General features: G+C 44.3%; 1 protein-coding gene and 1 long non-coding RNA gene across 2 annotated transcripts; one reads left to right on the top strand and one right to left on the bottom strand.

Moving 5' to 3' along the window:
- The first annotated feature begins 362 nt into the window (after positions 1 to 362).
- LOC105513437 lies at positions 363 to 2,788 on the top strand. Its single transcript, XR_001002029.1, has 3 exons — positions 363 to 418; positions 948 to 1,124; positions 2,560 to 2,788. It is a non-coding gene; the product is annotated as an uncharacterized LOC105513437 (long non-coding RNA).
- Positions 2,789 to 3,069: 281 nt separating this feature from the next.
- On the bottom strand, positions 3,070 to 4,988 carry LOC105513468. The gene is made up of 3 exons (XM_011944323.1): positions 4,630 to 4,988; positions 4,116 to 4,542; positions 3,070 to 3,149 (listed from the first exon to the last, which is right to left on the bottom strand). The coding sequence occupies exons 1-3, from the start codon at positions 4,986 to 4,988 to the stop codon at positions 3,081 to 3,083; spliced, it is 855 nt and encodes a 284-aa protein (XP_011799713.1). The 3' UTR covers positions 3,070 to 3,080.
- Positions 4,989 to 11,551: the final 6,563 nt, after the last annotated feature.

Genomic DNA, 11,551 nt, shown 5'->3' with positions numbered 1-11,551 from the left:
TGGACCTCCAAGCTGCTCGCCCAGCCCTAGCGAGCGGCAGCCGCCGGCGGCCCGGATATCTCTGCGCGGCAGCCCCCGCGGTCAATCAATCTCAGTCCCGCACTACCGTCCCGCCCCGGGCTGTGCCCGCCAATCCGCGACGCCATCATCCCCCGCCGCGTCCCTCCCTTCCTCTCCATTGGTTGTGACCGCACGTCCGCCCGACGCAGCCTGCCAATCGCAGGACCCAGAGGGCCCGCTCCCCCCCCCACAGTGTAATTCGAGTTCCGTGTCCATCGAGACTGCAAGTCCTTTCCTGCTCCGCAACCTTCCTCGCACTGCCTTTCCTCTCCTCTCTACCACCTTCCGCGATTTACTGTTTCCTTGCGCCCAATAGAAATGGGCGACCGCAATTCTCACTCCCGCCGGCGTTACAAAGGTACCGGCCTTTGACCTCTGCTTGAATTCATGTGATCCGATTCTTCTTCCCTCCAAGTTTTTTTTTTTTTTTTTTTTTTTTAATTTAATTACCCTACCCCGTCCTGGCCCGGCCAACTTCAGCTCCACCTCCTTGGAGGAAGCTGGCGCTTTTACAGAGCGCCGCGCGGCAGGTCCCCTTTTAGCCAATCACATCTGCGGAACAGCGTTCCGAACCGTTTGCGGGTGTCTGGTAAAGCAAGCTCGGGGCAGTGTTGGAAATCCGAATGTCACCCGCGGTCCGGAGCAGATAAGATGGGCTGGGAAGGTACCCGTGAACTCCGGGCGGAATTCGCTGGCAGCTGTGCGAGGCTCAGGTGTTCTAGTTTCTTTGACATTTCCCTTCCTGAAAGCGGCAAGGAGAGGTCTAAGAGTGGGCAAACTTCAACGTTCAGTTACAGTGTAATTAATGAGAGTGGTGGGTTTTTATGCAGTGTAATTAATTATGCCACGATTTGTTGTTGTTCAGTGACTTTCACATATTTCTACAGATTATTTCAATGTTCCGCAATTTTCTACAGATTAATTCAATGGCAGGTCACTTTCTCCTTTTATGATCGGATGGGTCCGAAAGTGAGGAAAAAGACAATTGTCTGCAAAGAAAGAGGCTGCCAAGTGGAGACAGAAAAGCAGTTATGAGACTGGTGATAGATTCCAATTTGTTATCAGTAGGTGTGAAGTGGTATCTAATCTCAAGAATGACCTCAAGGCTGAGAGACACTTGATACTGCCCTTACCTTTCCCTTTCCCCAAACAGCACAGGACTGCCATTTAAAATCCACTAACATCCAAATCGTAGTTGGCAACTCTACACGCTACATTACTCAGAATCTCTAATTAGGAATTTCGTATCAACCACGGACATGCTGATACTCCACACATGTTTAAATGTGCTAATCAATGGACTAAGATAATTGAGGGGCAAACCTTCGGTCTCACCAGCTCACTCATTAGACACATTGTGAATTGCCCAAACCACTAGGTCCCTAATGAAGGATACCTATCTGTTTTTACTGTAACTTTTCATTAGTTACTTATTACATACTATGATGACTTACGGGGTAAACACACCTTTCACTACCCACGATATAATCCAAGCCTGTGTATATCCATAATATGCTTAATAATAGCTTCACAGTTGCCTGGAGAAATGACTTTTGGGGAGGAAGGTATATGACATTTTTAGATAATACTGTGGATTAAATATTATTAGAGCAAAAATTTACAATCTTGCAATTACTTCATATAACTAATGAGGTACAGTTCATGACATACTAAGAAGCATCTTAAAAAAGTAATCAAATACTGATTTTCAAAGTATTTGGCTGACAAAGACTAAAGTTTTTTTTCTCTTAATCCAAGATTTAATTCAACCCCTATACAAGAAACATCTCACTTTATTGATCATACTTCAAAACATACACTCAATAGTTAAGGATCAATAATTTCTGTTTGGTTTGGGTCTTTCCACTCGTGACTTTGTATGATGTTTTTACTCCCCTCCCCCCATATCCTGTTCCTTAAGTACACGGGTGCTCTAGATTTTCCTATCAATAGAGGGCGTCCTCGAGTCATTGCATACCCTGGTGTCGTTAAACGGAACTATTCTTCAGAGGAAAAACTTCATCTCTTAGGCGCTTTATTGCTCCTCTGTTGTAAAATTTGACAAGCTCGAGATTTATAAGCCTAACAATTCACTTTCTATTGCTGCATAAGTGTTCAGGCGCTAAAGGAAAATGCTAATTTTCACAATTAAACCGCAAGGTGGTTCCTATTTTCAAGACATAGGTCAGTTGACATACTCGCGGGTAAATTCGTACTGTTCGCAAGAGCAGGAATCGGCTTGGAAAGCAAGAGTGTAGTGAATAGTCGCTTATAGCGCAGCCACTCCTCAATCCCGTGAGCTGCAAGTTACAAAGGATTTTAGATTCCACAAAGAAAAATCGGGGAGGGAGGTAGAACACAAACATAAAATCGGTGACTTATAAAAGTTTTATGTTTTAATCAGAAAAAAATCATGAAGTGACTGATGAGTTGTGCAACTCACACATCCACCCTGTTTCTTGCCACGGGTACTCTTTCTCCCTTCCTCTTTGTTTTCAGGAAGGAAGGAGGAGACCTGAACAGTACATCCAGAGAATCCAGCAAAGCACACCACGGTATGAACGTGCAAGTGCACAGAATTAAAACACATGTCAGAAACACTAATGGATTCTAAACAAGATGCGGTTTCATTTCCTGAACCTATACGTGATGTTTTTAACTGTTCTCCAGTTAATATGTCTCCATTTCCAGAATTCTAACAGGAGAATCTCTGACTGCTTAACAGATCACCTAGGTTTGCGATTTGTGCAATCCATTCTAGAGTAAGGGCTCCCCGGCTGCTCCCCGGCCACTATGTACCCAAAGCAGCGGCTGAAATAGCTCAGAGTCCGACAGCTCAGCGTCAAGCAGCTTGTGGTTTGTACTTACATCATTTTTTTTTTTTCCATAGCAGGAGTAAAAGTTTATTAAAAAGCGTTAGAACAGTAAGGAAAGGAAAGGAGAGAAAATAAGGAAAGTACAACTTGGAAGAGGGCCAAGCGGGCGACTTGAGAAACCAAGTGCCTGTACTTACATCATTCTTAACCCTTCCGCTCCTGGAGGGGGCTCAGCGGGATCAGGGGGCCCCCGAACTTCGGAACACGCAGGACCTGGGTGTGAGAGAAGATTCTCAGAGCTTGGTGTGAGCAATGCACTCCCGGAGGGAGACAGCCCGGGGCTTGCGAAGGGCTCATCACCCGCTCGTAGACAACGGGCCCCCGCAATCCCTGCGGGCTCCGCCGCTGCTCTCACCGCTCAAAACGGCAGGTGCAAAAAGCATTTGGGAGCCGCTTGCCAGCGCGCGGAGGTAATGCGCTTCCTGTCCATTTATCTCAGGAAACCAGTGCAGCCTTCCCTTCGAAACAAAATTAACCTCTCATTAGCCAGCCACTCGTTCCCAAGAAGGCCTTAAAAGCTTTACCGGCTCGCTAATGTATTTAGGCTTTTCTTCCAGGCAAACGCAGCCGCCGGTCTTGACTGCCATCAGCTCAAGGGGTTCCTCTGGGCTCTCCCGCGAGCCAACAGCCGACCCCTCTCCAGCCTAGTCTGGGAAACTCCAGCCAACCCAGGATCCCATTTTGTAGTCCCGGGCAGACCCGACACCCCTGAAAGAACTCCACTCCAGAAGACGCCAGAACAAGTTCCCACGAATTTCATGGGCGCCCTTCACATCAAAACCTCAGCTCCCCTGTTCTCAAGGAACGGGGAAGAGAGCCGGGGAGGGACTTCGGTGGCCAGCTGTCCCTAGGTCGTGGGCGCTGTTTGCTCTGCGGAGCGCCAGCCCTGCACACAGCGGGTGCGGGAAGCGTTGATGGGAGGCTGGAGGGCGGGGTGAGCGTAAACTAGGATCTAGCCGGTTCCAGGCGTAGAGAATCAAATGTGGTCCCATATCTGTAAGTGGCGAAAAGGGGCTTTTGGGAGAGCTTTCTCACTCCGGTCCCCCGCCGCCTTGAGGCTGGCAGATTTATACCACACAGGTGGATGGAGACCTAAACAAAACAGTCCCGGCCGCTGCCTGCCGCTCGCCCCCACGTCCCCCGGGCCCACCGCAAACTTCAACAAAATAAACAACTCACCACAGGCATTCCCTTGTCTGCAGCGCGACGCTTGCCAGCTGGGAAAATAAGCAGCAAGCCACGCGGCCGAGGCGCGGAGGGAAGGCAGCGCGGCACCCGCCCCTCTCCCCCAGGTTGGGGGCAGCGGGACTCGAGGCGGGAGGGAGGCTCCGCCTCGGGGGCCGCTCTCCCAGCTCTCCGATTCCGGAATGAGCTCTCGGAGAGGAGCTGCGCCCTTCCAGCTAGCCGGATTTCTCCGCCACCTAGGGGAGAGGGCGGGGAGCCAAATCCCTCAGTCCCCCGCACCCCAGCAGCTTCCTCCAGGCAGCTTTTTCCCCAGTCCAGCCTCAAATAGAGGTGAACAGAGAACCCCCTCCTCCCGGCATTTCCTCTATCGCCACACTGCCCCCTGCCGGCGCTACCCGGCTCATTCCGGCACAGCGGACGGCTAGGGGCATAGGGGCGCCCCAGACCCCAGCGTCCAGGTCCGGGCTCAGTTCTCTCTTCGCCTTCCCCCCACCACACTCAGTCTTGCACAAAGACGCCTTTCACGCCGCCAGCGCCACCCTCTGCGCTGCCCTCCGAGCCGGCGGCCGTGCCTTCGCCCACCCGCGGCACCAGCCGATTCCTGGTGGGCGATTGTGCCACTCGTCGCCAGGCAGGGCGGCAGCGGACGCGTGCGGGCTGTTCCCACTCTGCGCCTCGGCCAAGGCGCCAGATGCGCTGCCCCCCGCCACGTTCTCTAGCTGCCCGCCGGCAGCAGCAGAATGCTCCCCTTTCTCTCCGTAAATGATTGTTAAGGGTCTTCCAAGTGTTTCTAAAATGGGGACAGTGGCGGAAATGGTCCTCTGGACTTTCGCCGAAATAAGGAATCCGGCGATCTTCCCTGACCATCTAAGGTGCCAGTGTGTCTTTATAGCTTAAGAAAGTCAAAGATAAAGATTTGGAAATAAAGAGGGGAGAGAGGGTTTAAAGAGACACCTAAGGCCCAGAGCAAGTGTGTTACAAAGAATGAGCCCACGAAACGTTCGAGGCAGGACGGTCGCTTCGATCAGCGTGGAAGGCGTGGAGGGCGAGAAGAAAGCGATTAATTTTCTACCTTACATTGATCTTCCAAAGTAGAAAAACAAGCAAAGAAAAAAATTATAGATACTCAGCGGCAGCTAATCGGCGCGTTCAACTCCTGGAACTAGCGAGCTGCTTCTCTTAGTCAAGTCAAACGCTCAAGTATCTTGACTCAGGGAGGTCACTTCTTGCCTCCTTAGGCAAGAATCTACGACCCTCTCCAGCTTTTCTTTGCCTTCTCCTCCCACAACCCCTCCTTATAGTTTCTCCGGCTAACGCTAGAGGCAGCATAGGGCAGTGGAAAGAGGGCAAGTGGGAAATCCACAGAGGAAGGTCTAGTTCTGACTTTCTGGGTCTGAGTCTTAGGCAACAGATTTAACGTCTTTGGACCTTGAGGTCACTATCAAGAAAGGATGTGTAAGAGGTAGTAATTAGTAAAATTTACATATTTTTCTCTTTCTTAAATGCGATGACAATGAACGCCCTTCCTCCAAACCTCTGTAGGTTCCTTCTTAGTATTTTTTCACCTTGCTTTATCTTTTCTAAGTGCCAGTCAAATTGAAAAAAAAATACTGAGATCGTTTAAAGGTAAATGTAAGACACATTGAAACATACTCTTTTGCATCTGATAATTTAAAAAGAAGAAGAAAAAAACCCCAACTCAGCTCCTGGTTCACAAAAGCAAGGAATTTTAATGTCCCCACTTGTTTTGCTTTTGAAAAGCCACTCCAGCAGTCAGCAAAGCACAGCTTTGATTTAGAAACTAAAGGCTAGTCTCTTGTGTTTTTCTTTTCCCTTCCACCAACACAAAGACAAGCTGCAGCATAAAATAATGATGAACAAGAGTTCAAAGCAAGCCCAGTGAGCCAGCCCAGAGGATGTTTTTTAATGCAGCCCCAGTCCTTCCTCCCTCTCCTGCTAAGCTGGACGGTACATAAATACCAGGCAAAAGCTGCCAGAATTCCCTGTCTCCTCCAGTCTTTCCCCATAAATATTGGTCAGTAGAACCTGGATGCTAACTTGTCAGTCATCACATAAATACAGTCATCAAATCATACGTTTAATTTTTCTTTAGTTTCATAACATTTTTCATGATTTTCAATTCACTATCCACTTTGGAAGCTTGAACATTAGTTCTCCCTCTGGGCAAGCTTGTCTGATTTCTGGGAATTTTCTATGCAACTAAAGCAAAAAAGGGTAAAATCTCATAAAGAGGCATTAACTTTTAAATTACAAATATCTTGCTTCAATTTCAACAACAGAATTTTAGAATGGCTTAGCTTTCATACAATGCACACTTTTAAAAGTTATCTATTAAAGAGGATTCTTAAGTATCTTTTTGGGATACTTTTATTTTGGAAAAAAAGTTTCCTTAAACAACATTGGTAGGAAAATATTGTGAGCTTGTCTAATTCTGTTGCTTTCATTTTTTTTTAAAAAATTGTATTTTAGGCTCATCTGTAATCCCAGTGCCTTGGGAGGCCAAGGCTGGAGGATCACTTGAGTCCAGGAGTTAGAGATGAACCTGGGGAACATAGCAAGACCTCATTATTACAAAATTTTAAAAACTTAGGAGACATGGTGGCACATGCCTGTAGTCCTAGCTACTTGGGAGGCTGAAGTAGGAGGATAACTTGGGCCCAGAAATTTCAGGTTACAGAGAGCTGTGGTCTGGTCGCTGCACTCCAGCCTGGGCAACAAAGTGAGACCCTTTCTCTAAAAATAGAAGTTGTATTTTAATTGACAAATAAAACTATACATAGTTATGGTATACAACATAGTGTTTTGAAATATGTGTACATTGTAGAATGGCTGGATCAAGCTAATTAACATATGCATTACTTCACATATCTTTTTTTGTGGTGAGTGCAATTAACATCTACTCTCAGTGAATTTCAAGAATAGAATACTTTGTTAGTAACTATAGTCAAAATGTTATACAGTAGTCTGTTGCTTTCAGTTGTATCAATCTCAACACTCCCACTGCCTCATTCAAATATGCTAAAACATTTACATTTCTAAATAGATCTTGGATGTTTCATTGGTAAAAGGACATGACTTGTTTCTTCTCCCCATTTTTAAAAAATCCTGCTCAATCCTTCACAACATTCCCACCTGATTTCATTTTGATTTTTCTTTTCTGTTATCTTTTTGAGACAGAGTTTCTCTCTTGTTGCCTAAGCTAGAGTGCAATGGTACAATCTCGGCTCACTCCAATCCCTGCCTCCCAGGTTCAAGCGGTTCTCCTGCCTTAGCCTTCCAAGTAGCTGGGACTACAGGCATGCACCACCACACCCGGCTAATTTTTTGTATTTAGTAGAGATGGGGCTTCACCATGTTGGTCAGGCTGGTCTCGAACTCCTGACCTCAGGTGATCCACCGGCCTAGGTCTCCCAACTAGCTGGGATTCAGGTGTGAGCCACCACGCCTGGCCTTGATCTTTCTTTTTTTGTCACATCAAGCAAAATAGAACAAAGATGGGAATAGAGAAGGGACAAAAAGTCCCCTTTCAGTAAAGTTAACTTAACATTTTTCTACTGATTATAAAGAAACTTTTCGGTGATACAACGTGTATATGCACCATCTTCTGAATATTCACTAAAAGGTGATAGCACTTGAGCTTTTAGAACATTCAACTAATGTGTACATCTAACCCTTAAGTTGTCAAGATCATAGCTTGCTTACTCCTGGTGTTCCTAAGTTTTTTTCATTTGCAATTGTGGAAGTCATCTTAATTATCAGGAAGCATATGAATCCATTTTCTTGTTTCTTGTTTTACTTTTCTTGCATGTTTTTAAAAAAATATTCTCTAAATTAGTTTCAGATTGATGCCTAACTTAATAATTCCTTTGTTTACTCATAATGTTTGAGAATTATTACTGTTAATAAATTACACTATTTTAAATATTAGTAACACTAATAGTGTTATTGGCAAGGAACAGAATATCAAATGAGCTACATTTGGCTACCCGAGCCTGCAGTTCCAGCTACTTGGGAGGCTGAGGCAGGAGGATCCCTTGAGGCCAGGAGTTTGAGGCCAGCCTGGTCAATACAGTGAGACTCTATCTCAAAAAACAAAAAAAGGATATTTATAAAATAATATTAGGAGAAAATGTTGCTTTCTAGATATGATTTAATAAATATTTGTTTAATTAAACATTGAAGTTCATAAAATTCTGTTTTGTTTTATAGGATCAGTGTTTAAATAGAGTGAAAACACAAGATCTAAGACCTACTTGTACTTTTAAAAGGGTGAGGATTTGCTTTGCTACCTCCCCACCCTCAAACAAAGATACAGGACAGTTGTCTTGAACCATCAGCTCATGTGATAAAGAAAGGAATTCTGGTAAATCGCAAATTTAAAAAATAAAACCTCTAACTATATGCCCAATGAACAAAGAAAAGTAAAAGAAAAGAAGCGATATCCTGTAGAAGATGAACACTATTATATTCTATCAGTAATTCAAGCCTGATTTTCAAGAGAAATCCTGCAATTCTGAAGTATTCCTACATATGTGTACAGAAAAAAAGGCACATGAATACACATTAAATTAGTAAAGTCTATATTTATAAAGAAGTACTAGAAAAAAAGCTTTTTTTTGTCCACTTCGTATTAGAAAAGCTCTTCTCATGAAGAACTTTCTCTCTTCATCCTTCCATCATTGGGTGGCATATAGAAGCTCTCCCTCCCTCTTCTCCTCTCCCTGTCTTCATTCCTTCATTCTTCAACAAATGTTTCCTGGCTGTTAATCACTGTAATTAGGTACTGATTATACAACAGTGAATAAAACAGACCTGACCACTATCCTCAATATGACTTCAGTTTAGTGGTTCCTTTTCTGCCAGCCTGGCCAGGAAGAAATGGCTTCAGCATCTTTCCTTCTTTGTATTCATGGAATAAGGGCTGGAAGGGGCTCCTTCACCATGCTTTCCTTTTATACCACACACCCCCCTCTTTCCTTGGCCTTTCTCCCTTTCCAGTGCTTATTTATTTATTTATTTTTCTAATAAGTCTCATTTTTTAGGGGGGGAAAAAAAACCCAAAGTGAAAACATTTTAGCCATTCAACACAGTTTAAAATAGTAGAACATAAAACAGCAAGGACTGGACTTTTTTTCATTGTATCTGCCAATTATTCCAGTTGCAATTATGATAGACACACACAGATATACGACCACACACATATACAGTCTTTTCTAGCTCTTAAGTCTAAGGAGGCAATTTATACATCCCAAAGATATCCATACTTCTCCATTACATTTGCTTTATAAAAATGAACTCCATGAAGTTGGAAAAGAACGATTTCAGTGAAGCAAATACCTGAAGGTGCCCATATGAGAATCAGTTTGGACCTATTGCTATAATTCAAAGTTTCTTTCATAGGCAAAATCTCTATACCCACATTCACCTGTATATACGATGGCAAGAATATTATAAAAACATGACAGAATGGAATATGCAGCAATCCTTAAAGTACCATGAAATCTAAGACATATGGGAAATTGAATAGTCTTGATTCTTATAGCCAATACTCCTAATTAAGAGTTTACAGCCGGGCGCAGTGGCTCACGCCTGTAATCCCAGCAATTTGGGAGGCCGAGGCGGGTGAATCACCTGAGGTCGGGAGTTCGAGACCAGCCTGACCAACATGGAGAAACCCTGTCTCTACTAAAAATACAAAATTAGCTGGGCCTGGTGGCACATGCCTGTAATCCCAGCTACTAGGGAGGCTGAGGCGGGAGAATTGCTTGAACCTGGGAGGCAGACGTTGCGGTGAGCCAAGATCATGCCATTGCACTCCAGCCTGGGCAACAAGAGTGAAACTCTGCCTCAAAAAAAAAAAAGAGTTTACCTTAAAAAACCCCTGCATATTTTAATATACAGATAATAGGTATTTATACCTTACCAATAGTAGCAAAATTTCCAAGGAGATATGTTTTAATACAACTTAACAAAATTGAAAAAATAATAGGACCAAGAAATCAGTGTTCAAATAATTACAAGTACAAACATATTAAATATACTTTTTTTTCTTATCTTCTTGTATTTCATTGTCCTATCATTTCAAATTGTCTGAGCCACATGAGGAGGCTCAGGTAGGGTTTGCTCCAGAAGCAAGATTAAACTCAAGGATGAGAATGAACTCAGGAATAAAAATAGCGCATGTTTGTCAGAAATTTATGCGAAAGAAATCTGGCTGAATTCAGGAGTGGGGCTGGTTTCAAAAGAAGAGGATAACTTGGGAGGAGGAAGGGATTCTCTGAGGTTTGGACTCTTGCTATTGAGTTGTTAATGTGCTCTTCAGCTGTCCCAGCTGGGACTGTCCATCAATGAAGAATGTGAGGAATGCATGACTGGTGCAGACTTCTATGTGAAATAGATGAAGTTTCCTTTTCCCCTGGCCCCTGGGGGTGGGGGCTAGAAGAGAGGATGGGGATTCTTGCCCCTACATCCCCCAGTAAGCAGTCAGCATCTAGCATACTTTCTCCCTGTCAAAAAAGAATCTGATGCTCACTCATCTTCAAATAGAACTTTTTAAATTTCTTTCATTAAGTAATGTTTTTTGAGCGCCTACTAATGGTCCTGGCAATCTAAGCCCTGGGGATACTGCTGTAAACAATTCAACAAGGCTCCCATGAGTGTACATACTGGTGGTGGAAATAAAAGCAGGCAGCCCAGCACGGTGGCTCACACCTGTAATCCCAGCACTTTGGGAGGCTGAGGTGGGTGGATCACTTGAGGTCAGGAGTTCAAAACCACTCTGTCCAACATGGTGAAACCCCGTCTCTATTAAAAATACAAAAATTAGCCGGGTGTTGTGGTGCATGCTTGTAATCCCAGCTACTCGGGAGGCTGACGCAGGAGAATCTCTTGAACCCCGGAGGTGGAGGTTGCAGTAAGCCGAGATGGTGTTATTGCACTCCAGCCTGGGCAACAGTGAGACTCTGTCAAAAAAAAAAAGGAAATATAAGTAGGCAAACAAGTCAATATTCAATAATGCTATAGGGCTTAAGGAACAGGGTGTTATGATAGAGAGTAAAAGGGGGAGAAAAAGCCACCATTAATGGAAATAAATTTCTGAGATCCCATGCTCAGGCCTGAGTACAAGATAGTTATGTAGTAAAATGGGGAAAAGCATTCAAGGCAGAGGTCAGTGTCTCAAGGTGAAAACAATTTTGGAGTGTTCAAGGAACAGGGAAAAACTATGGCAGAAAGTGCCATACCCAGAAGACTTTTTAGCAATCTAAGGCAGAGTCCTTTAATTCCAATTGGCATTTGAATGAGGGAGTTTTTTTTTATTGTTTCCAAATCGCAGGGAAATAAGGAACAGAAGAGGCATTTATGGAATTTAAATCTATTTAATTTAATTCCACTTGATGTCTGGTTCCTGG

Source organism: Colobus angolensis, unplaced genomic scaffold, assembly GCF_000951035.1.
Source record: "Colobus angolensis palliatus isolate OR3802 unplaced genomic scaffold, Cang.pa_1.0 Scaffold23, whole genome shotgun sequence".
NCBI classification, from domain to species: Eukaryota; Metazoa; Chordata; class Mammalia; order Primates; family Cercopithecidae; genus Colobus; species Colobus angolensis.
The sequence above is the reverse complement of the archived record's forward strand: the minus strand, read 5'-3'. Positions and strand labels throughout refer to the sequence as shown.

Bases quoted from the DNA above. Each gene is read 5' to 3' on its own strand.
- LOC105513468 (XM_011944323.1), bottom strand. From the start codon at position 4,988: ATGGTCAGGGAAGATCGCCGGATTCCTTATTTCGGCGAAAGTCCAGAG. The intron at 4,543-4,629 runs GCAAGACTGAGT...CTATGCCCCTAG, and splicing joins GGCGTGAAAGGCGTCTTTGT to CCGTCCGCTGTGCCGGAATG. The intron at 3,150-4,115 runs GTGAGTTGTTTA...TCTCACACCCAG, and splicing joins CAGACAAGGGAATGCCTGTG to GTCCTGCGTGTTCCGAAGTT.